Genomic DNA, 27,351 nt, shown 5'->3' with positions numbered 1-27,351 from the left:
CGCGCCCCCCGCCCCGGCCGCGCCATGAAGAGCCTCAAGTCCCGGCTGAAGAAGCACGAAGCGGTCATCGGGGGCAGCGCGGTGGGTGCCGGGGCACGGCCCCCGACTGGCTGGGGGGTCCCGGGGTGCGACAGGGCACGGAGATCCCGGCGGGGCAGAGCACGGGGAGGTCCCGTGTCCTGGGCTGCGGCAGAGCTCGGGGGTCCCGGCGTTTGGAGGGGCGGAGAACGGAGGGTCTGGCTCTCGGGGCGCAGAGCTCAGGGGTCCCAGCGTTTGGAGGGGCCGAGAACACAGGGTCCGGTTCTCGGGGCGCAGAGCACGGAGGGGCAGAGCACGGAGGATCCCGGCTCCCCTTCGGGAACGGGGACTTGGCGGGGAGCGGAGAGCTCGGGGAGCCGCGGTGACTTCGCGGGGCAGGGAGAGCCCGGGATCCGTGGGAGGGATCCGAGCTCGGGACGGTGCTCGGGGCTGGAGGAGCGGGGCTGAGCGGCCCCGAGCTCCTCTCGCTCCGGCTGACCCCACCGGTTCCCCGTGCCCTCCGCTGTGTCCCGGCTCCCGCACGCATTAACGCCGTTTTTCCCCAAACCTTGGGGAGCCGGTGCGGAGCCGCCGCGGGGCTCGCTCGGTCCGTGCGCGGGGCACGGGCAGCAGCGGGTTCCGCGCTAGGGACTGATGTGAAACCGGAGCGCTTTGATGGAGGAATTGCTCGGAAAGTGGGCAGGGAGCTGGTGAGCACGCGGCTGTGGATGCCGCTCATCCCCTCTGGAATGCCGAGCTGGACCAGGCAGAACCTCTGGAAATGCACCTCTGTTTTATGGTGCAGTTCTCTGCCCCTTCTGTCCGGCTTCCAAAATTCAGGCTGGTTTTAGCTGCCTTTAACCGGCTTTGTCGGTCTTTATTTTCACTTCATTCATCCCCGCGGATGACTTTAGTTCAGGGAGGAGGTTTTTGTAACTGGAGAAAGCCGCGTTTGGAAGCTGTTGGCGCGGTAAATTATCGTTAATTGTGCCTGTTAGTGAATGCTTCCCCATCCCGAGCTGTCCCTGTGCTCCTCTGCTGGGCTCGCCGCTGGCTGCGGGGAATAGCGGCACAGGGAGGTGAATGCCAGGCGCTGGATTTTATCAGCAGCCCTTTGAGATAGTGGCTATCTCCGAAATCCTGCTCTGAGGATGGTGCCTGGCCATCTCTGAAATCCTGCTCTGAGGATGGTACCTGGAGCTGCTCCCCTGGCTGATGACAGCTCCCAGGATCCACGGGGCTCAGCAGTGATTCATGAGCCTGTTATGAGGATTTGTCATGCGTGGGCTGGCACTGCTCCGTGTTCATTAGCTGTCCTGTACTTTAGAGCTGTTTGTTATTCTCAAATTAGCCCGGTAATTACATTCAAACAAAGCCTGGCAGCACCTGTGTTTGGTTTTGAGTAGACATGGAGATTTTTCACTTCCAATAAACCCTCTCTTCAGAGGAGGTTGGAGCAGTCTCAATACCTTTGAGAGCTGAAGTTACTCTGAAATATGTGCAGGGAAATTCCTTTCAGCAAGATCCTGTAGAAACAGGGATTTTTCCCCATAGTAAACTTACTTCCCGTGTTTATTACATAGCTTGGTTGTGTGATCACTCCAGCATCTCATCAAATAGCAACTTTTAATGTTCTCTGTGGGGGACAGAGCCATGCCGGTGGGTGTTTGGGATGAGGCCGGTCTCTGTTCTGCTGGAAGGAGGGGCAGAGGGTGGGATCCCTGCCAGCGGCAGCTTCAGAGATCCTGGTGAAAGGAGCGCACAAGGGCTGCCTGTTTGGGAAACCTCATCCCTCTCTCCTCTCCTCACCCAGCCTGTGTCCTGCGGGGGGCAGAGAAACCTAATCCAGCCTGCTTTGGGGGGTTTTCCTCCTGCTTTGGGGGGTTTTCCTCCAGGTGAAGGTGGTAGTTACCTCCTGATAGGAATTGCCTTATTACTGGTTTGTGATGGAGGGAAGCCGCAAAAAGCAGCAGAGAGTAAAAACCGTGTTAGTTATTACCAGTTCCACAGTTATCCAGAACCTGGGAGTGGAACTACCTGGTTTTGCCAGCTCCAGCTGGCGCTGCTGGTGCTTGGAAAATCATCTGAGCAGCCTGTTCAGTGCTCTGCATAGTGAGACAAATGCCTGGCATTAGCAGGAGGGCAGGCTGGAAAGTTGGATGTGGGTTTCTGTGGGGCATGAAGGTCAGGGGAGGTGCCTCATCCACCAGCATTTACAGGAAAGATCTTAATTAATGTCCTCAATCCCACTGGGACCACAGCAGCTCCCACTGCCCGTGCCTCTGAGATTGCAGAGTACATCCTGACACCATAAATGTGTGTCTGGGACCTGAACTGAGGTAAGGAAATGTGTTCTTCAGCAGAGCTGGGAGTTGTGTCTGTACCTGTGAGATACTCACTGCTTGGTCTCTCTTGAGAAGGTGATTGGGGAAGGGTTGGTTTGTTGTTCTGCAAAAAAACTTATTTTCTCTGGGTCAGACCTTTGCAAATGGACCTTCAGAGTTCTGACAGTGGCCTCTGCAGGGGAAAGGCACCTGCTTATTGCTGTAACTCTGGGGGAGCAGCTGGGGAGGGCTCTGCTCGCTCTCAGGTGTGTTATCCCCTCAGCTGGGCCTGGAATTCAGGGAAGGGGCACCTGGAGTTACTGGGAAACCACCAGTGGGGCTCCTGGTGGTGCTGTGAGCAGAGCTGGAGCTGCAGCCCCAGGAGTGGGATCCCCATGGTTCAGGGGCCTCACCTGGAGGGGGTGATGGGGATCAGGTGATGGGCATCACCTGGGGGAGGTGATGGGGGTGATGGGCATCACCTGGAAGGGGTGATGGGGATCACCTGCTGATGGTCCTCACCTGGAGGGGGTGATGATGGTCCTCACCTGGGGGAGGTGATGGGAGTGATGGGCATCACCTGGAAGGGGGGTGATGGGGATCACCTGCTGATGGTCCTCACCTGGGGGGGAGTGATGGGGATGAGCAGCTACAAAACCCTGTGAAAACTCCTACCAATCCCCTCTCCCCTGGGAAAAGTGGTGCTCGGTTTTGTTTAATTAAGAGAAACCAAAGCTGCCGTATAATTAGCGGAAAGCATTGTGCAAGGAACAAAGGGACACCTGAGCACTTGCCCTGGCATAATGAGCTGTGATTATTAAATGAATATCTGAACAAGCTCGGGAGTCAGTGACAGCTGAGCTTGTTCAAGGCTGTGTCAACACTCCTTTCCCTGTGGGTGCTGCCAGCTCTGTTGAGTGGCTGGGTTTTCCTCTGGGAGAGGAGGAGTGGGGCTCTGTGGGGTGACCCAGTGCACGTGGAACACCTGCTCCTGGCCTGGCAGCAGCAGAGAGGGCAGGTACCTCCTCCTGCTCTGGGCTGACCCCTCTGTCGTGGCACTGAAGGATGCTGCTGGGGTTTGCTAATTCAGCAGCAGCACCTCTTGCTGGCTGTGCAGCAGCATCAATGTTAGCAGTGATTTATAGCCCCGGTGTGCTGACAAATGCACATTAGTAACCAAAGGGGTGACATGAAAACCAGGTGTTTGATAACCTGTTTTTAACCCTTTAAAGGTTCAAGGTCACTCACAGAAGAAGAGCCTGGTGCTGCTGGGGGCACACGAGAGTTTGTGCACGAACAGGAATTCTGTGGCACTGCGTCCTGACTGTGCCCTGTGCAAGGGCACAGAGCAGTTTGTCAGCCAGGCTCTTCCCGGTGCCCTGACCCATCAGCAGAATTTCCCAGTGCTGCTGCTGCTCTGGCTGGGGCAGTTCTGCCCTGTCCCCCCTCCCTGAGGTGACTTTGCCGTGGCATCCTCAAGCACCCGCTGCACTGTAATATTCCAATGTCATTCCTGGCCTGGCTGGGGTTGTTCCTCGGAGCGAGTTTGGTTCCAGGAAGCTTTATTCAGGCTCGTGCTAATGTGTTTGTTCTTGGAAAAAAAAATCTCTCTGTGATTCATTTGCATTTAGTTAAGTGGAATTAGAGCTTGTTTGTGGGGTGAAGCTGAAGAAGCACAACTGGCAATTTGTGGTGCAGCAGAAGCTTTGTGGTGCAGCCTGTTTACAGGTGCAGTGTAATTTTCAGGCTCCGTAGAAAGGAGAGTTAATGCTTTATCGCTTTGGAATGTAGCAATTAAAAATATTTAAAAGAGTGCAGGTTCAGTGCAGGCCTGGGAGTTCAGTATCCTGAGCTGATGTGCAGACATAATTACACAGTTAAGCACTCTGCTTATCTGCTTGGAGTTCACATGACCTTTTGTGTAGAAGCAACTTATGGAGTACTTTGTCAGTATTTAAATATTAATGCTAGCAAGCACATGCTGGGGCATCTGAGGCTGATCCTGTTTGCACCACTCACCGGGGTTTGGCGCTCCCTTCCCTCCCCGTGTGCTCGGGGCTGGTCCCTGATGCAGCACTCACACCAGGTTTCATCACCCTGACGTCTCCTGATGCTTTCGTGCTGGCTGACCATGGCTGGGCTTTGGTGCTCTGGTCCCTGTGTGCTTTACTCATGCCAGGTTTATCACCCTGGCATCTCCTGATGCTTTAATAAATGGCAGCACACAGATCAATGGGGCCTTGCCCGAGAGCTCGGAAATTGCAGCTGATGGAGCCCTGGGCAGGCAGGAGCTGTGCTGCTCCTGTGGCAGCTGGACTCTGCCCCTGCTCCTGTGTAAAGGGGAAATATTTCTGCTGTGGGGTGCAGCTGGGCTGGCAGGGCTCCCCGTTACCCAGGTGTGATGTTCCTGGTGTGTGAGTCTGGCCCCAGGTAACCAGGGCTGTCCTCAGCAGAGCTGGGAGATGCAGAGCCCCAGCAGCTCTGCTCACTTCTGCTGGTGCCCGGGCTGTGCCTCAAGGCTGGCACTCTCAGGCTCTTTTATCAGGAAAGTTCTCTGAGCTTTGTGTTGGCCGTGAGGTATGGGAAAGCTGTTTGAGAACAAAACTGGGGCTGGTTTTAGTTCTTGGAGTCGGCTTTGCCTCCTGCAGGGGTTGTAGGCAGAATCCTTTGGCACTTCCAGTGTAGCCCATGAGCTCTTGTTGGCTGCTGCTGGTGGATTTTCCCCTGGCACAGCCTGGAAGAGAGAAACTGGCACTGCTGTGGGGGACCTCTCACTCCTTGCAGCGGGAAATGTTCATTTTGAGAGGATTTTTTGACCTAGAAGTCGATTTGAATTTTCTTGATTCTTAATAGATAGATCTTGACAGGATATGCTGACTTGGGAGGAAACTACCTTCAGAACAGGGTAAAATCAGGGATGTTTCTGAGGAGATGTAGTTGCCTGCTTTAAGCTGTTTGCTGGGACTCTGTTACCTGCACTGGTGACAGGCTGCAGTTCCATTTAAGCACACCAGGCACAGCTGTTTAGGTGAGTTTCTGACAGGAGTGTTTTCAGCGCCATACCAAACCAGAGCAGGCCTAAGGGAACTGCTGATTCTTATCCCATTTTGAGCTGAGCCTGGCCCACTTTGTGGCATTGAATGGCTTTTTTATTCTGGGGGATTTTTGGTGAATGAGGTGGTAACACAAAGTGCTGCCTGTGGGAAGGTGCAGGGTGAAACAAGAGCCCTGTGTTCAGGCTGTGTCTGGTTTTCCCTTGCACAGACTAAACCCACATCCCACTCCTGCAGTCTGGTGCTCCAGAGCCTTTACACGTGGGGACAGACGTGTCCTGGGAAGTGAGATCTGCTTGTAAAATACAAAAAATGCCGTTTCTGCTTGCCCCAGTGGGGTTTAACCCAGTATGTGCAGTATTTTTTCAGACAGGTGAGCCAAATTCTTCAGGAGAGATGGGTTTAGTGAAGTGCCCTTGCACTGCAGGGGAAGCTGCACCTGGGGAATATTTTTAAAAACCAGTTTTCTAATCTAACTTACCCTTTCATTCAGTCGGTGTACTTCAAAAGCCTTTGTCACTTTGTGCCATTTAAAGGGCAGGGTGTGTCTGTCCCCATGTAGGTTTGATGACAAATGAACTCTGCCCTCTGGCGAAAGAGCAGGGACTCAAAGTGTGGGGCCTGGGGGACGTGTGAGCTGCCCTGGCTCTGAAAGGGCTGGTTTGGGTTGGATTCTGGGAGGAAATTCCTCATTGGGAGGGAGTGAGGTCCTCTGGATCCCAGGCCAGGTTGGACATTGGGCTGGGAGCACCTGGGGCAGTGGGAGGTGTCCCTGCCATGGCAGGGCTGGGATGGGATGGGATTTAAATCCCTCCCAGCTGCTCCTGGCGTGCTGTGAAGGGCTGCTGAGTGTGTGTGAGCTGTGCTGTGCTGGCAGTGTCCCCAGAGCTCTCTGCTCTCCTGTGTGCTTATGTCACCCACTAATGGCATTACCGGGCTGTGTCCCTGCTGGGCTGTGCTGGGGACAGGATCAGCCTGGCCCCGTGGTGGCAGGAGCTGGGCTCACTTTCACAGCTTTATCCCAGCTCACTGGGAAGGGCTTAGGAGCTGCTTTGAGTTACAGCAGGTATTTCTGAGCTGGGTTAGGTGACCTTAGAGCTCATCCGACCCCTTGCCATGGGCAAGCATGAGTGCAGCTCATGAGACACGAGGAATGTCTGCAGGCGGATGAGATGGAGACAAGGAAAACCTTTGGGATGAACACCTGGAAGCCACAGTCTTACCTGCATTTCTCACCAAACTGATTTTGGTCAAGTGGGGCTTTTCTGTTGCAGCCACTTGGGTGGTGTATTTATTCTCCCCCCAAAAATACCCATTTTTAGCTTGAGGAGACAGACTTGGTTGTGGTCAGAAGACAACACAGTCACTGCACTGTTTTGGAGTGGCTTTGTCACGTGGATGCTAATTGCAGAGAGATGCTGGAACATTCTTTGGGGAATGTTGGTGCTGTGGGGCAAAGGCTGGTGCTCACACAGGGGATGAGGGGACGGTTCACAACTTATGGCAAAGAGAGAATTTACCCAAATCTGAGCGATTGATTTTAGAGTTCTCTGCTGAGAAGATCCATTAATGAGGTTATTTGCAGCCTCTGGAGTGTGTCCTCCAGGGTGAGTGTAAGTGGCTTTCCTGGCCCTGGACCAGGTTTCTCTCCTGCAGACAAAACAGTGCATTGCTTGTCTTGTTGACCTACTCCTCTAAATATGGCACTTGGGAGCTCTCCATTTAAATTTAAAACTTGTGAAAGGGGATTCTCCATCTCCCTCCTGTTAATCATTGTGCTGTCTGTTTAATGTTTTCACAGCCTCTGTGACTCCTCTCGTTTCACATGTTGGGAGACAGACTGGCAGCAGCAGTAAGCTGAAACCAGGTTTTATTCAGAAAGGGTTTCAGCGCTGCAAAGGGAGAATTTTTTTTAAAGCGGAGGCATGTGTGTTTTCTAATTTAAAATGGGTTACATTTCTGTCAAAATAGGATCGCGCATTCCATCTGCTCGGCGGTCGCGGCTGTCTGAAGCCTGAGCCCCAGTCTGGTTGCGGCTGTGCGGCGCGGCGGAGCGGGGAAGGAATTACTGCGGGAGTATTTCGGTCCTGCTGTGTTATTAGTGCTGTGGGTGCCCGTGGCCCTGAGGAGGAGCGTGGTTGTGTTTCCAAAGAGCGCTGGCCTGCCTGTCTGCGGGGCTGGGACGTGCCTGGCCCCTGAGCTCACTGCAGCACCGTGACTCAGGGCGCGGGCACGCCGGGAATGTATTAATAGCTATTGCTTTCTATCGCCTGCCTATCAAGTAGTGCCTTATCAGAAAATAGATCGGGCTGGTGAGGCTGCCTGCGCGTTGTTTACTGCCCTGGGTCCGGGCGGTATTTCCCTGAGCGCTGTCTGTCTGTCCGGCACCGCGCGCTGCTCTGCGCGCCGCAGAGTGATGAAGGCTGAGGATGATGCTGAGGATGGGGAGAGCACCCTCGGGGAGCCGAGCTAAGTGAGGATGGAGCAGGAGGAGCCGCGGGCGGCGCAGGGCAGCGGTTCCTCGCCGTGAGCTGGGGCAGATGTGACCGGGCTGGTGGCTCCTGGCACCTCGAGTTCAGCATGATTTGTTGGTTCTCCTGTGCAGCCAAGGACACAGTAGGTATCTTGCACTTCTAGCTGGGGTTTCATATCCCGGCAGGAATCTGCAAAAATTACTGCAAAAATGTGAAAGGTTTGATTGTGCAAATGGGGTGTAGTTTAATTGATGAGTGTTGTATCTCTTTAGCACCTCCTCCTGCGAGGAATCTCCCTGAATGTGAAATGTGTTTGTTAAATATATAATGATTTAATCGTGGAATGGTTTGGGTTGGAAGGGATCCTAAAGCTCATCCCGTTCCACAACCTGCCATGGCAGGGACATCTTCCACTGTCCCAGGCTGCTCCTGTGTCCAGCCTGGCCTTGGGCACTGCCAGGGATGCAGGGGCAGCCACAGCTGCTCTGGGCACCCTGTGCCAGGGCCTGCCCACCCTCACAGCCAGGAATTCCTGCCCAATCTCCCATCCATCCCTGCCCTCTGGCAGTGGCAATGATTCCCTGTGTCCTGTCTCTTCATCCCCTTTTAAACTTAGTGCACCATAGGCCGTGGGTGCAAATGACCGAAGTGTTGGGTTTTTTTAAGTAATGCTTCTGTTAATCAGAACTTTTATAAAATGGGAGCAGGGACTGGCTGGGGAGGATTTGGGAGGGCTTGCTGTTCATTTCGGTGAGCTGTGCTGGCAGGTATCAACCCAGCAATCCCACCCCAGTGAGAATGAGCATCCAAGGTGTGGCCTCTGTCCTGTAGGGATGGGAAGGCACCAGGAGAATTTCAGGAGCACGGGCTGTGATGCTGTGTGTGCACAGTCCCCAAGGTATTTGGCATGAAAAGCTGAGCCTTGCATGAGGAGGTGGCTTTGCAGGGCAGCCTGTCCATGCTGGGGAGGACATGGCACTGGTGATGTCACCAGAGCAGTGACTTCTCAGGCCAGGCTGCCTTGGCTCTCAGGCTAATGGATGTGTTAATTGATTGATGAGTCAGTGCTGCACCTCAGCCCGGCAGCACTGGTGCTAATTTCATTAGTGCTCTATTTTTATTACTCCTGTCACTTCTAGCAGGGCTGGACTGGGTTAGCTGCTGCTAAGCCTTCATGATTACAGTAATCTTGTTTATTGTGGGAAAGCAGATGAAGATTATCACCCAGAGTCGTTATGGCTGGAAGGGCCCTCTGGGGATGCTCCAGGCCAGCCCCCTGCACGGGCAGGCTCACCTGGGGCAGGTGACACAGAACGTGGCCAGCTGGGGTGGGGATGGCTCCAGAGGGAGAATCCAGCTGCTCCAGGGCTCTGCCCCCTCTGGGGAAAGAAGTTCTTCCTCACGTTGAGGTGGAAATTCTTGTGGTTTAGTTTTTGGCCGTTGCTTCTTGTCCTGGGTACCACTGAACAGTGTGGAATCATCTTCTGACACCCCTTGGAGATATTTGTGTGGATTGATGGGATCCCCTCTGTCTGCTCTGATCATGGGTGCAGCTCCCTCTTACAAATCACTGCAGGTGGTGGCAGTGGATTTTTGGGGTTGTTCTTTTTTGTGTCTCCTCTTTTACTTAAACAAACCCTGGGGTGGGGTTTCCTGGTTTAATGTTCTTCATGTTGTGAGGAATTTCTGACCCACGATGAAAAGTAACTTCATGCACCCGCAGGCTGCTTGTGTCTCACCAGCAAATCCTTTGGCTGTGCAGAGTTAGATTTGAATGTTACACTCCTGTTTTGAGTAAAATCCTCCTCTGGAAGCCTTGTTCTTCCCTTAAAAGCTCCTTGGATATCCAGCCATCAGTGTCCAGCGTGGATGTGGTTTCTGTCCCAGAGCAGGATCCTGAAAAGCCCTGAGCCATCCAGAGGGATGGCTTGGCAGGGAAGAGAGCAAGCTCTGCATTTTGGGATGGGAGGCTTGGCCTGGGGCCTGAAATTCTGAGTTTGAAGTAAATAAGAGAGGAGTGGGGGGTGAGGGCTGTCTGGGGCTGGGTGGTGGTGCTCTGTTTATAACTGGCTTGGGATCTCTCTGCCCTCCACAGTGCTTTGGGACCTGCAGGCAATTCCAAGCTATCAGCTTTGAATTTCTTCCTTCTGCAGCTCAGTCAGTAGCTGTCCTTCCCTTGAGCATCACACTTAGCTAATTTCTGACCCACTGAACAGTCTGGCACAGGCAGGAAAAGCCATGCCCTGGAGTGTATTTTTAGTGCATCCATTTGTTGTCGGAATATGACAAACTGAAACAGAATGAGGAAAACCAAAGAAATTTGATCCTAAAGGTCTTCTTTAGGACCAAAGTGATTTAACCAGGCCGTCCCAGAGCTCTGCACGTTGTTCAATGCCAACAACAGTGACAGGGCTGTTGCACAAATAGCTCCAAACACCCTGGTGGGTGCAGCACTGTTTGTAAACCAGTTTTGGATTTTGTTGTGGCTCCTGGTGCTCCATAAACTCCCATGTGTGCTTCTGTCCCCCAGCTGAACCCAGACTGGAGCAAGTACGATGACAGGCTAATGAAGGCAGCTGAGAGGGGCGATGTGGAGAAGGTTTCATCCATCCTGGCCAAGAAGGGGGTCAGTCCCACCAAGCTGGACGTGGAGGGGAGATCCGCGTAAGTGACTTCCCGAGATTGGGAATGCTGCTGGGGGCTGCTGAAAACCATCCTCCTGCTCTAGAGTGTGAAAATCATCCTCCTGCTGCTCCAGAAACCTTCTTGGGCACAGAAATCTGTGTAATGCCTCATCTAAACCTAGCTCCACCAAGCTGGAGCCCAGCTGGCTGCAAAGGGAAACTCCCAAACAATCTTCACTTGAGTGGAGATGAGTGTTTAAACACTTGCTCTTGCCAGGTTTGAGTGTTAGAGGGAAACTGAAACCCCCCTGGTATTTCACCTGGTTCACTGATCCAGGTAAATAATGATTGTTTCTCAGGAAATTTGCCTTGTTCCTTGGAGTAATGTTTGCAGAACCCTTAACTCTGGATGCTGTCCAGAGCTGGCCCCTGCAGCACTTCCCTGCTGCTTTGGCTTTCCTGCCCAATATTGCCATTTTTGTGTACAAACCAGCTGTGCCTAAGCAAGGTCTTTTCTCTTTTTTTTTTTTTTTTTAAGATTCCATGTTGTAGCATCAAAGGGAAACCTGGATTGCTTGAACACCATCCTGGTGCACGGAGTTGATATCACAGCCACTGATGCTGCAGGTGGGTTCCTCACAGGCCCTGAAAATGCTCCCAGCTGAGTTTCATCCTGAAATAAAGTTCAGCTGGACCACAGGATAGCTCTTCCTTCTTTCTGAAGCTGGTAAAAACCAAATTATTTGTGTGGTTGGTTGCTGGTCTGGAGGAAACTGGCCTGTCATGGAATTCGTGAATGCAGCAGAACTTAAGGAATGTGGGTTTGTGCTGCTGTAATTGTGTTTATAATGTGCTCCAGACTCGCTGGTGAGATCAGCATTTCTGGGTGAGAACAACAGGATAAGAGCAGTTCTGAATGAACTCGAGGTGAGGATCCAGTGGAATGCTGTGGGAGGTGTTTGTGTGCCCAGCTGAGCCTCAGGAGCTCAGAACCTTCCAGATTTCCTCGAGTGGTAGCAGAGTTTGTGGAAGGTCTTATGGAAGAGACAGTCAAAAACAGCTGCTAGTTTTCAGGTTGTTACTCAGAATTTATTAGGTTTAATATGAGAACAAGAAAATTTACAGAGATAACTTGGCCTCCTCCTCTTAGGGGAGAGTTGATTTTTTTAAATCCTTGTGTGGAGTCAGATGCAGTATTTCGAGATTAATTTCCCAAAGGAACTGTAACAAAGTGAGGTGTAGAGAGGAGATGTCTCAGCACAGATCTGCAGGGACTGTTGGATCTAAAATGCTGGGAATACTCCTCAGGAATTCTCTGACCCAAACCTGAGCTGCTGTTCTCTGTTTCCAGGCAGAAACGCCCTGCACTTGGCTGCCAAGTACGGCCATGCTTTGTGCTTGCAGAAGCTCCTGCAGGTACTGGAAATACAGCTTGTCTCTCACAGCTCTTGTATTGAGGGGGGAAAGGTGGCTTTGCATGCACTGCTTCAAAACTGGGATATGGGGTTTCTTTCTTAACCAATCAGATTGTTTTTTAAGAATAAGAGTCATGGGGGAAAGACCTTTTCATGTTAAATTCCAGGTTGGAACCGAAAGAGGGCTAAAATAAAGAAAACAAACCTTTTTTTTAAAATCTTTTCATAAACTGTCAAATCAAGTTATAGTTTGTGGTTCTTGAGGAAGATGGGGCTGAGTGTCATTAAAAGACTTCTGTTCCCTGTCTGTTTAGAAACAGCAACATTGGCTGCTCCAGAGTATTGTTTGCTTCAAACATTGTGGCATTTATAGGCACAAACTCCCAATAATGAAACAGCATTTGAGGGTTGTCTTAGGTTTGTGTGATGTTTATTTTTTCTTCATTTATTCCTGGTCAGTGTATGATCATTTAATTTTTTTTTTTGTTATTTTGAATGGGTTCTTTTAAACTTTTAATTGATGCATGCCTCCATGCAGATATAAAGGCTCATTATTTGTGAGAAGTCCAATGAATTGTGCAATTCTTGTGCATATTTTTTACTTAAATCACGTTTTATTGCTTTAATTTAAAGCTCAAACACCTGATGTTGTAAATGCAGCCTGGATTCTGATTGATAACTGGGATTATTTATTTTAACAGTACAATTGTCCGACAGAGAATGTGGATCTCCAGGGAAGAACTGCTCTTCATGATGCAGGTGAAGGGCTTTCCTTTGCTGGTAACTGTATGGAAACAAAGATTTAATTAATGCATTTACTTCCAGGTGGGCTGAATCCTTCTCTTTTAATTTTGATGGCTGTAGAAGGAGAGATTGTTCAGTTCATTATTGAGGACAAATGTCATGACAATATAAAACAGTGTCACAGAGCTTGGAGGTTTGAGGTGTGTGACCGTGTTCACAGGGGTCTTATGTTGAGGGAAGAGATGAGGGTCTGACTCCATGTTTCAGAAGGTTGATTTATTATTTTATTATATATATTACATTTAAACTATACTAAAAGACTAGAAGAAAAGGTTCTCATCAGAAGGCTAGCTAAGCTAAGAATAGAAAGGAATAATCACAAAGGTTTGTGGCTCGGACAGAGAGCCCAAGCCTGCTGACTGTGATTGGCCATTAATTAGAAACAACCACATGAGACCAATCCCAGATGCACCTGTTGCATTCCACAGCAGCAGATAATCACTGTTTACATTTTGTTCCTGAGGTGCCTCAGTTTCTCAGGAGGAAAAATCCTAAAGAAAGGATTTTTCATTGAAAGATGTCTGCGACAGAGGTGAAGTTGGGTAGAATGTTCAAGCATCACGAGCAGAGTTTTAGGGCAGTGCTGGGGGTGGGTGAAGAGCCTTTGCTCTGGGTTTTCTGCATCCTCCCTGTGCTGCAGTGCCTGGCACAGCAGTGTTTGATGCTGTGTGTGTTTTCCTGCAGCCTCCCTGTGCTGCACAGCAGTGTCTGATTGCTGTGGGTTGGTGTGAGAGCTGAGCCCTGCAGCCCGGTCACCCTTCAGCCCAGCCATGGGGGTTTTGGTGAAACACACACCCCCCAGGGCTGTGCCTGGGCCCTCCCCAGGCTGCTGTCACAGCACAGGTCCCCTCCCTGCCCCTGTCACCTCTCTGTCCTGCTGTGTCCCCAGCCATGTCCGACTGCTCCGCCAGCATCCAGCTGCTCTGCGACCACGGCGCCGCCGTCAACTCCAAGGACGGGGTAAGGGGCTGCCTCCCCCTCCTGCTGCTCCTCCCCGCTGCCCCCCGTGCCTCCTCCCTGCCCTCACGCTGTCCCCTGTGTCCCCCAGGACGGGAGGACACCGCTGGTGCTGGCCACCCAGATGTGCCGCCCCGCCGTGTGCCAGCTGCTCATAGACAGGGGCGCCGACGTCAATGCCAGGGACAAGCAGAGCAGGTAAGGCCTGCAGGGCACTGCTGGGCTCCTGCTGGCACCTGGGGGGAGGCTGCCCCTTGGCAGAAGGGATGGCACTGGGGGGAGGCTGCCCCTTGGCAGAATGGATGGCACTGGGGGAAGGCTGCCCTTGGCAGAATGGATGGCACTGGGGAAGGCTGCCCTTGGCAGAAGGGATGGCACTGGGGAAGGCTGCCCTTGGCAGAATGGATGGCACCTGGGGGGAGGCTGCCCCTGGCAGAATGGATGGCACTGGGGGAAGGCTGCCCTTGGCAGAAGGGATGGCACTGGGGGAAGGCTGCCCCTTGGCAGAAGGGATGGCACTGGGGGGAGGCTGCCCCTTGGCAGAAGGGATGGCACTGGGGAAGGCTGCCCTTGGCAGAAGGGATGGCACTGGGGGAAGGCTGCCCCTTGGCAGAAGGGATGTGCTCAGTCTGGGGGAGGAGAACCTTGGAGTCAGTTCAGAGGTGGATCTGCCAATTGAACACCTAGCCTTTTTTCCTGCTCCTGCTGGCATCCAGAATATTCCCAGGCTTGTTTGTGCCAGCAGGGAACCTGCACTTGGTTCTTTAAAGGGTTTTTCTGTCCCAAGCAGCCCTTGGGATCAATGTGCACAAGGGCCATGGCAGAAGTGGTGCTCTGGCAAGAAGTCCTGAGTCCACTGGAGCTGCCAAGGGACCTTGAGCTGTTTATTCCTGGGTTCTGTTTGTAGCTGCTGCTTTTGCAGTTATTTCTTGGAGAGTTCCTCCTTGACATGAGGCTGCCGTGGGACAAAGCCCAGCTACTCACACTGCTCGTCCTGCAGCTGGGGAGTGTTTGGGGGAGTTCTGCCAGGGCTCCCAGGCACCCCCCTCTCCAAACCTTGTCTGAACTCCCTGCCTGGCGTTTGTTGTGTCTGTTGATTTGTATCTGGTAGAGGAAACCAGAGTCATGGGAGTTCTCCAGACACCGGGTGGCTTTCAAAGGCAGCGAGTCTGTGCTGGTTTTATAGAAATGCTGTTATGTGGGGTTGTTTGCTTTTGCACAAATGTTTAAGCATTGCTGAGTGTCTGTTTCCTCTGTGGGCAGAGGGAAGGTGCCCTGGCTGAGGTTCCTGTGATCAGACATGCTTGTACCAGGGCTGGCTCTGTGAGTGATGCTCTGTGGGGTCCCAGATCTCTCAACCCCTCTCTCTCCCATGCCAGGACTGCCCTAATGTTAGGCTGTGAATATGGCTGCAAGGATGCCGTGGAGGTGTTGCTCAGGAATGGTGCTGATGTTGGTTTGACTGATGGCCTTGGCCATGACTGTGCTTACTATGCCAGGATTGGGGACAATATTGACATTTTGGCTTTAATAAAAGCTGCCGTTGAGGACTCCAGCAGAGGTAGGAGGCACCTTCAGCCCCTCCCTGGGGGTGGGATTGTGTCCCTGCTCCTGGGGCTCCTGGGGCTGGTTGGGAGGGCAGCTTTGTGGTGCTTTGACCACAAAGGTTATGATCTGCCTGTTTGGGAGGGGAAGGGCAGTTTTGGGGTTGTGTGGTTTTAGCAAAGCTTTTAGAGGGTTGCAGGCTGTGATGCCTTGAGGGCTTAACAGTATTGATCATGGGAGTTATTTACCCTTATTTATAGCAATAAATAGCCTTTATTTTATAGGAAACCTTGTGGATGTTTCCATGTTTGATTAGTTGGGGGTGTGGTGAGCTGTTTTTTGAAACGCCCTCCCAGGGTGGAAGGGGATGGAATTTGCTGAATGTGTCACGTTGTTGCATGGATCTGAACAAAATGCCTTTTGTAACTCCCTGTTTCTGTGGTGCCTTTTTAGGAAGAGACAGCATCAAGAGAGGGCAGGCTGAGCAAAAGGTACTTGGTGAAGCCATGTGTCACTGCGGGGCTGAGGGGGGATCGTTTGTGGTGGCCCCTGTCCCAGTGGGAACTGGGGAGGTGGGATGGCACAGGGACCTGAAGGAATGTTCCCCTGCTGCCCTGACAGGTCTGCAGCGTGTCCCAGAAGTGGGGCCGGGGCTATGGAGCACAGGAGGAGCTGCAGCTGCTGCAGAAGGAGCCCAGCTCTCAGGTGGGTGGGCAGGGAGCCCCTGTGGGTTCCCAGTGGGATAAGGAGGCACAGGAGGAGCCCAGCTCTCAGGTGGGTGGGCAGGGAGCCCCTGTGGGTTCCCAATGGGATAACGAGCCCCAGGCACCGAGGCAGGCTGAGCTGCTGGAGTGAGCCCTGCTGATCCATCAGCAAAGGTCATGTACTGCTGCTTGCTTCAAACCTAATTGCATGATGTGGCAATTATGCAGATGAGCTGTAAACTTTTTTCAGGAAAAAACTGCACCTTTTTTGGGTAATAAATAGTTGGAAGTGTCCCTGTCTTAACCTTTCCTACCTCTTAACCTTCTGCCTCTGCAGTAAAATCAGTCCCAACAGATGTATGTTTGTGTCATACTAAAAATAATCTGTGTCATAATTGTTCCACTAACCAGCATTAATTTTCCCTTCTCATTCCCTTGTCATTGCAGCTTTCAAAAGGCTGGGCAGGGCTCAAAGTGCTCAGTAGCTGTTCAATCTGCTGGCTCAGAGTCTTTACCTTTCCCAATGTCTGTGTAGTGTGGGGAGATCTCAGTTTTTGTTTTTAAGTGCCACATTTTACTTTCAAGGACTTGGAGCTGGAAAACCAAGATTTGAAGGATCGCATGAGGGAAGTGCAGGAGGAGCAGAGGATGCTGCTGGACAGAATCAGTGGGCTACAGCTGCAGCTCACTGAGGTAAAGCAAGGCTTGGAAAGCTGGGACAGCCACCTGGGGCTGACAGGCAGGCCCATGGGGTTAGGATCTGCTTTCCTGGGAATCACTGCAATGTGTGTCCCCATTGTCTGCTGGAAAAGCCTCTGGTCTTGCAGTGACACCAGAATTGTGAGGGGGCTGGTGCCGTGTCCTTGCCTGACACCCAGAAATTTGGGCAGCAGCATCTGTGGCTCTGCCCCCCCGGTGCAGCTGAGCCATGGGCTGCTCTGGAGTGCTGCATTTTGGAGCTGAGCTTCATCTTTCCATTAAATGTAGGTGGTGAGTGGCAGGGCTTTGTCATCAGCTGATTTTCCAGCTGTTACTGCAAGTGCAAGCAAGAGAAAAAATTCTTCAATTGGCAAGAAAACAAAGCCAAGTGTTTCCAACAGAAGTTTCTCACCCAAATTTGAAATGTTGATTTTAAAAAAATTTCCCTCCTTTTGGAGGTCTAAGTGTGACCTGTAGAAAGAAAATACAAAGAGGATTTTTGGTTGTTTTTTGCTTTGTGGAGGCTGTTCCTTTGCTGTATTTTTGTAGAGGTACATTTATGCAGCTTCTCCTAAATGTAGCCCATGGATAGGATATTTCTTAGTGCAGTCAGTGGCTTCTCTGAACTCCTGTTTAAAGCATTGCCTTTATAAAATGAGCTTCTTAATAGCCACTTCCCCAAATCAGCAAACTTCTTAAAAGCTGAACTTGGTTTTCCAGTACAGTAGTGTCTGAACTGGAAAACAGGAGATATTCCAGTTCCCAGACATTGCTCTGTCAGACACCCCTAACTCCTGGCTAGAGAAATAGGAAACAGAGCAATATAGCTGGATGGAAATCGGAAGGGCAGCATTAGAAGCTGGGGTGGATTTGTCAGTGGATGAACTGTGTATGAGCCCCTTAAACATCATTAAAAAAATTATTTGGGGGGGATTTTTTGTCATTTTTGCAGGAGCAAATGTTTGCAGATGATCTTGAGAATGAGGTAGGATGTGTCACCTGCAGGTGTAACAGCACTGGGGAGTAGGGGAAGCAGCTCTCTCTTTTATTTCCTCTGCAGTTGTAAATACACTACTTAAAAGCTACCTAAAAATGCCAAGTGAGGCATCTACTGCTTATGCAGCTGCACAGCATTTCTGTAACTACAAATAATTGTCCTTCCCATGGCTCCTTTAATGCTCACTTAGGATATTGAGCACATTGATAATATTAAGCATCTCTGTAGTGACTTTTAGTAATGCAAGACTAACAAATATGAATTAATTAAACAGCAGCAGGTTATGTTGGTGCATATTCTTGACTCATTCCTCAAGACTCCTCCTGTAAAGGAGCAGTCTTGAAGAAGAACTCCAGAAGCAAAAATTAGGGATTCTTTTGGTGCTGATCTTGGTTGAAGCTCTGTCTAAACTCTTCAAACTGAGGTCTTACAACCCTGTCCATTCTTGTGGCTTTGGCTATGTGGCACTCCTTCTCTTTCAGAAAGATGAGTTGAAGAAAATCCTGACTACCAAGGAAAAGCAGCAGGAAGAAAGTTTAAGGACTATTGAAGCTCTCAAAGCTAAACTCAAGTATTATGAAGTATGTTGAGTGATTTGAAATGGGATATAGCAATTGGTATTTACAGTAGGAAGTACTTCAGCATGTTAAATTGCTGGAAGTGTTGAATGGTTATCTCATTGCAAAAGCTTTCCCTGCCCCTTCACCCTAGTTTAACGTAGAGCAGAAATGTGAAATGAATTTTCAGCCTTACTTTTGTTTCTTGCCCTTTGATTTTAGGGTGACTCTGCGGGGTCTGGAGGTAACTTTGGAAACAGTGAGTACAGTTAGTTGTTAAAGCTTGCTGTGCATGATGGGGTGTTGGAATGCAGGGATAAAAGGGGATTTTTGGTCATCTCTTCCTGCGGGTCTGAAATGCAGGCAGGCCTCGTGCCCAGCCCTGGCTGGGGGCTGCAGCTGTGGCAGTGTCAGAGCTGGAGTGGAGCAGCTCTGCCTTCAGCGCAGCACCTGGGCTCCCACCTGTGTGAGGAATGAGCCCTTTCCCAGCCTCCTGCCTCCAGCCCAGCTGCAGGCCTGCCCTGCCCTGTGTAACACAGATTCAGTGGCATTTGGAGTGTTTGGCTGCCTGCAGGGCTGGGGAGGGCAGGGGATGCTCTCCCTGCTGGGGTCACTATGGCTGGTGCAGCCGTGAGCTGGGCACGCTGCCAGCCCTGCCCCTTCTGCAGGACAGAACCAGCCTGGCAAACCACTTCTGTCCTCCTCCTTTGGAGGGCTTTGGCCAGGCTTCCCGTGGGGATTAATTAAGTAGAAGTTGTTTTAATAACAAGTGCTTAAACACCAGCCTTCAGCCTGGCGTGACCCCAGTGACCAGAATAGAGCTGGGCAGGAAAATCAGTGTTCTTGTGATTGTGTTCCTGTTTTTAACCAGAGCTAAACACTGTTTGCTTTCAAAATCCAGGAAAAGAAGATTTATTACTTAAACAAGGCCAAGCATTTGCAGTGGAATCCCAGGTAATAAATATTTTACCACTGGAAGGAACTCTGAGATGGTCGTGCTGGGAAAGCTAAACGTGCTTATAAAAGTGTGTTTATTGAGCATTGCTTCTGAGCACACTGTTTTGGGGAATTCTTGCTTTTCTGTGTTTATTTTTTACTGCGGGTGCCCTCTAGAGTCCTGTCTGTGACAGGCTGGAAATGCTGGGAGAGCTGTCCTGAGCTCTCCTAAATGTGTTTTACACAGTCACTCTGTAAACTGGGGGCTCATCTCCATCATATTTTTCTAGTTTATTAATATATTATAATATTATAATAATATAATTATAATAAAATAATAGAATATACAGATGATTTCATTTTCCTGCATGCTATATAATAATTCCCTGACAATTCTGTTTGGTAGTTATCAGCCTTTTAAAGCAACAATATGGGTACAAACAAGGTCCAGCAGCCTCTTTGGGGTGGATTAAGATGGGCTTTAAGGTCCTTTCCAACCCAAACCATTCCATGATTGGGGAGAAGTAATGCAGAGCTGTATTTGAGATTTTTGCTCTTAAAGGCTGAAATACCTGTTCTCTAATAGGGGCAAGAATAACTTAATCTAAAAAATAAAAGAAAAAAAAATATCTTGAACTAGTGATGCTCAGACCAACTGGATTTTAGGCAGTTTCCATACCTTAAATAGTGTCAGTTTCCATACCTTAAATAGTGTCAGTTTCCATACCTTAAATAGTGTCAGTTTCCATACCTTAAATAGTGTCAGTTTCTGTACCTTAAATAGTGTCAGTTCCCATACTCTAAATGAAGGCAGTTCCCATACTCTAAATGATGGCAGTTCCCATACTAACTAATAAGCAATAAACACATGTACGTGACCTGTCAGAGTTGTGAACTTCCATTTTTTGTGCCAATTTGCCCTCAGTCCCGGTCCATGCTGAGGCCCCTGGAGCTGTCCCTGCCCAGCCAGCCGCCCAGCTCCGAGAAGGAGGCTTTGAAGAAGGAGCTGGAGAGCCTGAGGAGCAGCCTTGGGGCAGCCAAGGAGGAGATCAGCAAGCTGCAGAGGGAGCTGGCCCTGAAGGGCGCCGAGTGCAGAGCCCTGGTGTCGGAGTGCGAGAGGAGCAAGGCCGAGTCCGACAGGCAGGTCAGGCAGCTGGAGGACGCCCTGAAGGACGTGCAGAAGAGGATGTTCGACTCCGAGGGCAAGGTGAAGCAGATGCAGAGCCACTTCCTGGCCCTCAAGGAGCACCTGGCCAGCGAGGTGGCCTCGGGGAGCGGCAAGGCGACGGAGGAGCTGAAGGAGCAGCTCAAGGAGATGAAGGCCAAGTACGAGGGAGCCTCTGCCGAGGTGGGGAAGCTGAGGAACCAGATCAAGCAGAACGAGCTGCTGGTGGCAGAGTTCCGGAGGGACGAGGGCAGGCTGGTGGAGGAAAACAAAAGGTTGCAGAAGGAGCTGGTGAAGGTGGAGATGGAGCGAGATGAAAGGGGCAGGAACGTCGCGGAGTTGGAAGGGCAGCTCAGAGAGACGGCGGCCAAGCTGGCCCAGTCCGTGAGCGCAGAGCAGTTTGAGAAGGTGAAGGGTTTGCTGTCAAACGAGGTGAAGGAGAAGGCAAGGAGGTTAGCAGAGGTGGAGGGGGAGCGGGAGAAGCTGCAGGCAGAGCTGGTGCTGTTACAGAGGGAGTCTGAGAGCCAGAGAGCTCAGCTGGCACAGCATGTGAAGGCAGAGGAGCACGAGCAGATGAGGAGTGGGTTTGAGCAGAGGGAAGAGGAGCTGGGGAAGGCAATTTCTGAGCTATCACAGAAGAATGAGACTCTGCAGAAGGAACTTGAAAGATTGCAGGCTGATAACAAGGTGCTGAAGCAGCAAGTCCAAATGCTAAAAACTGAAATTAAAAGCCAGAATGTGCCTTTAAAAATTCATGAGGAGTTGAAGAAAGCAAACGATCTGGCTGTGGGTGACCTGACAAAAAAGCTTTTTGAAATAACAAAGAAGTACAATGAAAGCAAAGCAGAAGCTGAAAAGTTGCTGGCAGAGAAGAACAACTTAAATGAGAATATCAGCCACTTGCAAGCTGTGTACCTGTCTCCGGAGCAGCACAAGAAAGAGCTGGAAGCTTTAAAATCTAATGGGACTGAGCTTGAGAAGCAGCTTGCTGAGCTTCAGAAGAAATATGATGAGGAGCAGGCAAAAGTGGGCAAACTGGTGGCTGAGAACACGGGCCTGAGAGAGACCCTGAGGGATCAGTACGTGCTGGCCACCACGCACGAGGAGGTTAAAACTGTCCTCAACAGCACCCTGGAAAAGACCAACGGGGAGCTGTCAGACCTGAAGGGCAAAATTGGAGAGATAAAGCAGGAGTTCCTGAGGGTAAACGAAGAAAACGGAGCTTTAAAAAACAAGGTGAAACTCTTACAGACCCAATTAAAAACGGAGTATATCAGTTTAAAGGATCATGAAGCTATGGTAAGTACTTTAAATAAAAGCGTGCAAGAGCTGCAGGAGAGCAACGCTGCCGTTAGGGCTGAGCACCAGAGGGGGCAAGATGAAATCTTACAGTTGCACGCAGAAATTGAAGCCCAGAAGAAGGAACTGGACACAATCCAAGAGTGCATCAAGTCCAAGTACGCCCCGGTGGCCTCCTTTGAGGACAGGGAGCAGAGCCTGCAGGGCACGGTGAAGGAGCTGCGGGCACAGCTGCAGGAGCAGCAGCAGAGGTGCAGGGGCAGCGAGCAGGAGGCGCAGAGGTGCAGAGAGGAGAGCGAGCAGCTCCGGAGCGGGCTCCTGTCCATCCAGCACGACCTGCAGCACAACTACGTGCTGGCAGAGAAGTCCCACCAGCTGGAGAGGCTGTGTGCCAGCAGCATGGAGGAGCTGAGGCAGCAGCTGAGGGCCCTGCTGAGGAAGCACATGGGGCAGGAGGGGCGGCAGGAGGGAGCCGTGGATCACGAGGTGCCGGCGGAGCGGCTGCAGGCGCTGAGGGAGTCTCTGGGCCGCACCGTGGAGGAGCTGCAGCAGGCCCTGAGCAGCAAGGAGGAGAGGTACCACAAGGAAACGCTCAGAGTCGGGGAGCTGCAGCAGGAGCTGGCCCGGCTGAAGGAGTCCTCGGTGCCCCTGGTGGAGTACACCCAGCTGAAGGAAGGGCTGGAGGGAGAAATGGCAGCCATCAAGCGCGGCCTGGAGGAAAAGGAGGCGGAAACGCAGGCCAAGAGCCAGGAGGTGCTGAGGCTGCAGGAGGAGCTGCGGCAGAGCCAGCAGGCCCTGGCGGAGCTGCAGAGCCAGGAGGTGGTGGCCGTGGCAGAGTACAGCTCCATGAAGGCTGCCCTGGAGGCCCAGGTGAGCAGCATGGCCGGCCACCTGGCCAGCATGAGCCACAAGTACGAGCAGGCCTGCGAGGAGGCCCTGCAGGCCAGGAGGAGCGAGCTGTCCCTCAAGGATGAGAAGGAGCTGCTCCAGCTCAGGAGCTGCAGCATCGAGCAGGAGATCAAGGACCAGAAGGAGAGGTGTGACAAATCGCTGACAACCATCATTGACCTGCAGAAGAGGATCCAGGAGTCTGCAAAGCAGGTGGAAGCCAAGGACAACAAGGTGAGATCTGGGGTTCGTGCTCCTGATGCTCTCAGCTCAATATTCAGCTCCTGAGGTGCTCCAGCACCACTTTGTGCTGAGCATTAGGAACCCAGGGCTGGCCCAAAGCAGCTGAAGTCCTCATTTTACATCATGAAAAGTTTTTCCAGTCCCTTATATGTTCTGGACATTGTGTAGTGTTTAAATTCTGTTAAAGCTTCAGACTTTTGGGGATATCAGCTCCTGCTTCCTCTAGAGCTGTGTTTGTTGGGCATCTCTGGCTGGCCTTCTAAAGGTTCACTGTTCTTCCTAGAAGTCAGACCTGGAATGTCCTTAGATCCTACCTTTTTTCAGTCTCTTATGTCACTGTACCTGCCACACCCCAGTGCCAGGGAGCACAATGGCAACCAGCATGTCAGCAAAGCAAAGTCCTCTCTGCAAGCTGGGACAAAGACCCTTCAGTGCTTGCTGGGCTTCATCAGACTTGAAAGAATGTTAAAGAGCAGTCTGCAGTGAGACATCCTTAAATGGCGTTTTCTGTGGGTTTTTTTTTTTTTAATTTAAAGATAACAGAGCTGCTGAACGACGTGGAGCGGTTAAAGCAGGCTCTCAACGGCTTGTCCCAGCTGACATACACCACTGGGATCCCCTCCAAGAGGCACAACCAGCAGGTGGAACTGCTCCAGAGCCAAGTGAAAACACTCCAGCAGCAGCTGGCTGTAAGTGCTCACACAAGGTGTTGTCTGACGTGCAGTAGCATTGCTTAATTCCCTGTGTAAACAGGGAAATGTGGATGTGCCCGCTGGAGCAGGGGGTGGGACTGCAGCCTCACACTTCACAAGCACACCATCCATTGTTTGCTTGGGCCTTTGCCCCTGAGTTCTGCTTCTCTGTACATTTTTTTTCTGCTTTCCTCTTCAATTTGAGTTGCAACACTTGACAGCTTCTCCAGATAAAAGGGATATAAGCAGAGTGGGAGAATTTGTGCTTATGTGATACTCTGCTGTAATCCTGCCAAGACCATTTCTGAATGCAGGCTCAGCTTTAGCCATTTCTTACAACCATATATTTTTTTCTCACCTCGGAAGGCTGAGGTGGTAATTTCTTAATGGCTTTGAGTTGTGTTCCTCTGCCTGCAAGCCCTGGGTGTGTTGTTTGTCATGAAGCACTGACAGACAGAGCAGAGGACATATCCTGAGTGCTGGGATTTTGTGCACACTTTACCTCAGTGAAGCTCATTATTAAAGCTGTGACTGGGCAAAGTGAGTTCTGCTCCTGCTCAGATTCACAAATACATCTCTCAGAGTATTTGCAGCGCTGATTCTTATGAGGCAAAGTGTTCTAAAAAGGGTGGTTTTAACCCAATAGCTGATGCTGGTGATGAAGGCAGTGTGCAGGGCTGTCACTGTTGTATTGAGGATGGCTGAATGAAGCAACATGACTGATGTTTCTAGAAGGTAAAAGCTGAGTTTATTAGACTCACATTCTTTTTATAGATAGATCTGAGAAGCTTGGACTTGATTGATGTTCAATTAACACTCCTTACACTGTTGGTTAATTAGGAACAACACTTGTAAACATCTTACAAGTTCAGAATTCTAGTTGTGGGATTGTTTTAATTCTTTATCTGAGTTTTCTCAAAACTTGCCACAGGAATGTCTGGGAAAATTTATCTGACTTTCTTTCTGACCAGACTCTCAACCACCACCACAGTGGGCCAGGAGCCGGGCTCTGATGGCCCTTTCCAGCTCAGGATGTTCAGTGATTATTCTCCCAGCAGAAGAGCAGTCACATTTTTTCCTTGATCAGTGGAAGGGATCAAATTTAAACCCGTAAATTCAGCTGTGGCTGGTGTGGCAGTGCCCAAGCCCAGGAGCACGGGGCTGGGAGGGGAAGGAGCAGAGGCTGAAGGCGTTTGGGGCTCACCCCTGTCCCCGTTGTCTCCCGCAGGACGCCGCGCGGCAGCACCAGGAGGTGGTGGCAGTGTACAGGACACACCTGCTCAGCGCTGTCCAGGTGAGGCTGCAGGGGCCCCTGGGAGGGAGGGAGGGTGATGCTCACAGGGGTTTCGGTGTTTGTGATGGGTGTTTGCTCCTGCAGGGTCACATGGATGAAGACGTGCAGGCTGCCCTGCTGCAGATCATCCGCATGAGGCAGGGCCTGGTGTGCTGAGTGCTGCTGGGGCTGGGCAGTGAGGACTGCAGGGCCCTCGTGCTGATACTGAATTGGTGATGCTGGTAAAGCTGCACTCACAGCCTCCCAACGCCAAACAACGCTCAAAGCTGAAGCATCTTCTCCTATCAAACATTAAACCAGGGCTGTGGCATCTCAGGCCTGGTGCTTTTATCGTGAGATGGATAAAAGGTTTAGAACATCTTTTAAAACTGTCAAAATGATGACATAGAGGTTAAATTGTTTTAATGTCTGATTGACCACTTGTTAAAGCAGGACCTATACCCAGAAGCTTCAGTTGATCCTTGAACTTGAACTCTCATGGGATGCTTAAAAATAAACCGTGCAGAGCAGTGTGGCTGAGTGTTGTAGCTGTGGATGTCCCTTAATGATTAAGAGAAAGTGGCTCATTTGTCACGCTGGCTGAGCAGGATGTGCTGTGACACACACAGGAAGGTGTTTTGCTGTCTCTTGTAACTTGGCTGGCCAAGTTACAGCCTTTATTTAATATATAAGCTTAAGATTTAGTGCCTTTGCTTCTACAAGACTTAAAAAAAATCAGGTTTTCCATCCAAACACTAACACTCCCTGCCCCCAGAGTGTCCCTGAATGCTTCAATCCTGACTCCTGCAGGCTGGAGTGGCCTGGTTTGGGGAGCAGCAGTGCCATGTCCTGCTGCTGCACAATTTCATTCCTCCTCAGGCTGGGACTGAGCAGCTCACGTACTGCATTTTCTAACACCAGCTCATGGAAGTCTGAGCTGTAAATGATGTGCTTTAATCTTATTGATGGGGGAGATGTCAGTAGTGAGGATTAATGGAAGGAGAATTTTTAATTGCTGGAATCTCCCCATGAAGCAAGGCTTCGTTTTTAACTGAAGGATGGTTTCCATAAGGAAGTTTTATGAAAAGAAATAAAAAACAAACCATGAAATTTGTTACTGTTCAAGGGAAGTCTTTGAAAAATGAGCCTGTTAAGGAACAGGGCTGTTTAAATTGAGCACCAGTGAGTGCTGACCTCAGTCTGCTTTTTAAAAGCCTTTGCTGATAACCACCAAGGGGGAATGTGGCATTCTGATGCAGAAAAGCCAAACTTCCCCTCCATGTTCCTGAAAAATGAGGGCTGAAGTCAGAGTTCCCTGCTTTGTGCTGTTTGGGCTCCCCCAGCTGCCCCTCCAGGCCCTGGGCTCCTTTTTTTACACTACACTTGTGTTCATCTCCTTTTATTTTCTCCCTTTTTGGGCAGAGTCTTGTAGGATTGAAGAGGCCCCGTGGAGGCTCCAGACAGTGATGGATGTGCAGGGCAGGTTTTATATAGAAATACCCTTAATATATTTACTAAATACGTGTCTGTAGTAAAACAGATCTGCTGCTGCTTTCCTTTAGTTTCTTAGAGGACTATTACAGAAAACATCTCAGAGTAAAGAGTTACTTTTTAGCCAAATTCTTTTATGATTGCATTACTTGAAACTTACTGGAGAGGATTTGTTTTGTTGTACTAACTGGCCTATTTTGATACTGTGTTTCCTTATCCAGGGAGTTCTAGGTATGTTTTTCTAAATCTCTCCCGTATTACTTCAATAAAATGGTTTCTTCTTTTTTTTGCATTGTGGTGGTCAATTCTTTTTACGGTACAGAAATATCAGTGGAGTTTTGAGCTTTAATAGGTGTGCACTGTGTAAATCCTGGGGAAACGGGGGTGTCTGCAGGCTCCAGGAACGAGCCAGTCCAGCCACAGCGCTGTCCCCTCCCTGGGGAAGATTCCACATCCATGGCCAGGAGGAAATGGGAGGTCACCAGAATGTCAGATGCCACCAGAGAGGCCCCAGGGTCCCCTGGAGCAGCAGCGCCACATTAACGAGGTAATGGAGCCTGGAGCTGGGGCTGGCACGGGCTGCTGTGTGCAGCAGCTCTCTGCAAAGGGAAATTTGCCTTTTGTCTCCAGGAGCTGCCTTGGGAATGGCTGGGAATGCTGGGGGGCTGGAGTTTACTGCTTTTGTCATCTCGTGCCTGTGTTGCTCTGCCAACTCAGAAAATTGCCTTTTAATAGGGAGGCCATACACGTAATTGTCACAGCCATTAGGTCAGATGGATTTTACAGGAAGAGAAAAAGATGTTGAGCATTTAAGGGCCATTAAATTGTGCAGGTTTTCATTGGTGGGCTGCAGCCTCCGAGGCAGCACGATGCTGGGAGGGATATTTATTTTTACATTTGCAGAGCAGGGGAGGGAATACATTGCACAGGAAATTAGGACATGAAAATGGGCTGGTTTTCCACTTGGTGAACAGCTAGTTTTATTTCATAATAATTAGTTTTACACTTCATTAAGTGATGGGGCTTTTGCTTATATACTTTAGGAACACAGTGGAGAAGGTTTAAAAATTCTCAGCAGGGCATCAAGTTACAGTTTTATAATGTAATGAGGAATTTCAGAGGGAGATGGGATGAGAATTAGTGTGAATTCAGAGACACTTCTGGTTGCCCTGGTCTCACTGTACAACTTGCTG

At 50.6% G+C, this 27,351-nt stretch overlaps 1 protein-coding gene across 3 annotated transcripts; it reads left to right on the top strand.

Annotated features, from left to right (window-relative positions):
- Positions 1-26,443, top strand: UACA (uveal autoantigen with coiled-coil domains and ankyrin repeats). 3 transcript variants are annotated; one of them, XM_058033606.1, is made up of 19 exons: positions 1-81; positions 10,400-10,533; positions 11,032-11,120; positions 11,845-11,909; positions 12,610-12,667; positions 13,602-13,672; positions 13,761-13,867; positions 15,049-15,230; positions 15,668-15,705; positions 15,836-15,919; positions 16,504-16,611; positions 17,570-17,602; positions 18,097-18,195; positions 18,394-18,430; positions 19,073-19,125; positions 20,033-22,693; positions 23,239-23,391; positions 24,623-24,688; positions 24,773-26,443. In XM_058033606.1, exons 1-19 carry the CDS (start codon positions 25-27, stop codon positions 24,842-24,844), a joined length of 4,167 nt encoding a protein of 1,388 aa, XP_057889589.1. In that variant the 5' UTR covers positions 1-24; the 3' UTR covers positions 24,845-26,443. The 3 variants fall into 3 exon arrangements, with proteins under 3 accessions (XP_057889589.1, XP_057889590.1, XP_057889591.1); XM_058033607.1 differs by lacking the exon at positions 17,570-17,602; XM_058033608.1 differs by lacking the exons at positions 1-81; positions 10,400-10,533; positions 11,032-11,120; ... (1 more) ...; positions 12,610-12,667; positions 13,602-13,672 and having other exon boundaries at positions 13,766-13,867; positions 15,207-15,230.
- Positions 26,444-27,351: the final 908 nt, after the last annotated feature.

Source organism: Melospiza georgiana, chromosome 13 (genome assembly GCF_028018845.1).
Source record: "Melospiza georgiana isolate bMelGeo1 chromosome 13, bMelGeo1.pri, whole genome shotgun sequence".
NCBI classification, from domain to species: Eukaryota; Metazoa; Chordata; class Aves; order Passeriformes; family Passerellidae; genus Melospiza; species Melospiza georgiana.
Note: the sequence above shows the minus strand (reverse complement) of the source record. Positions and strands in the feature narration are given on the sequence as shown.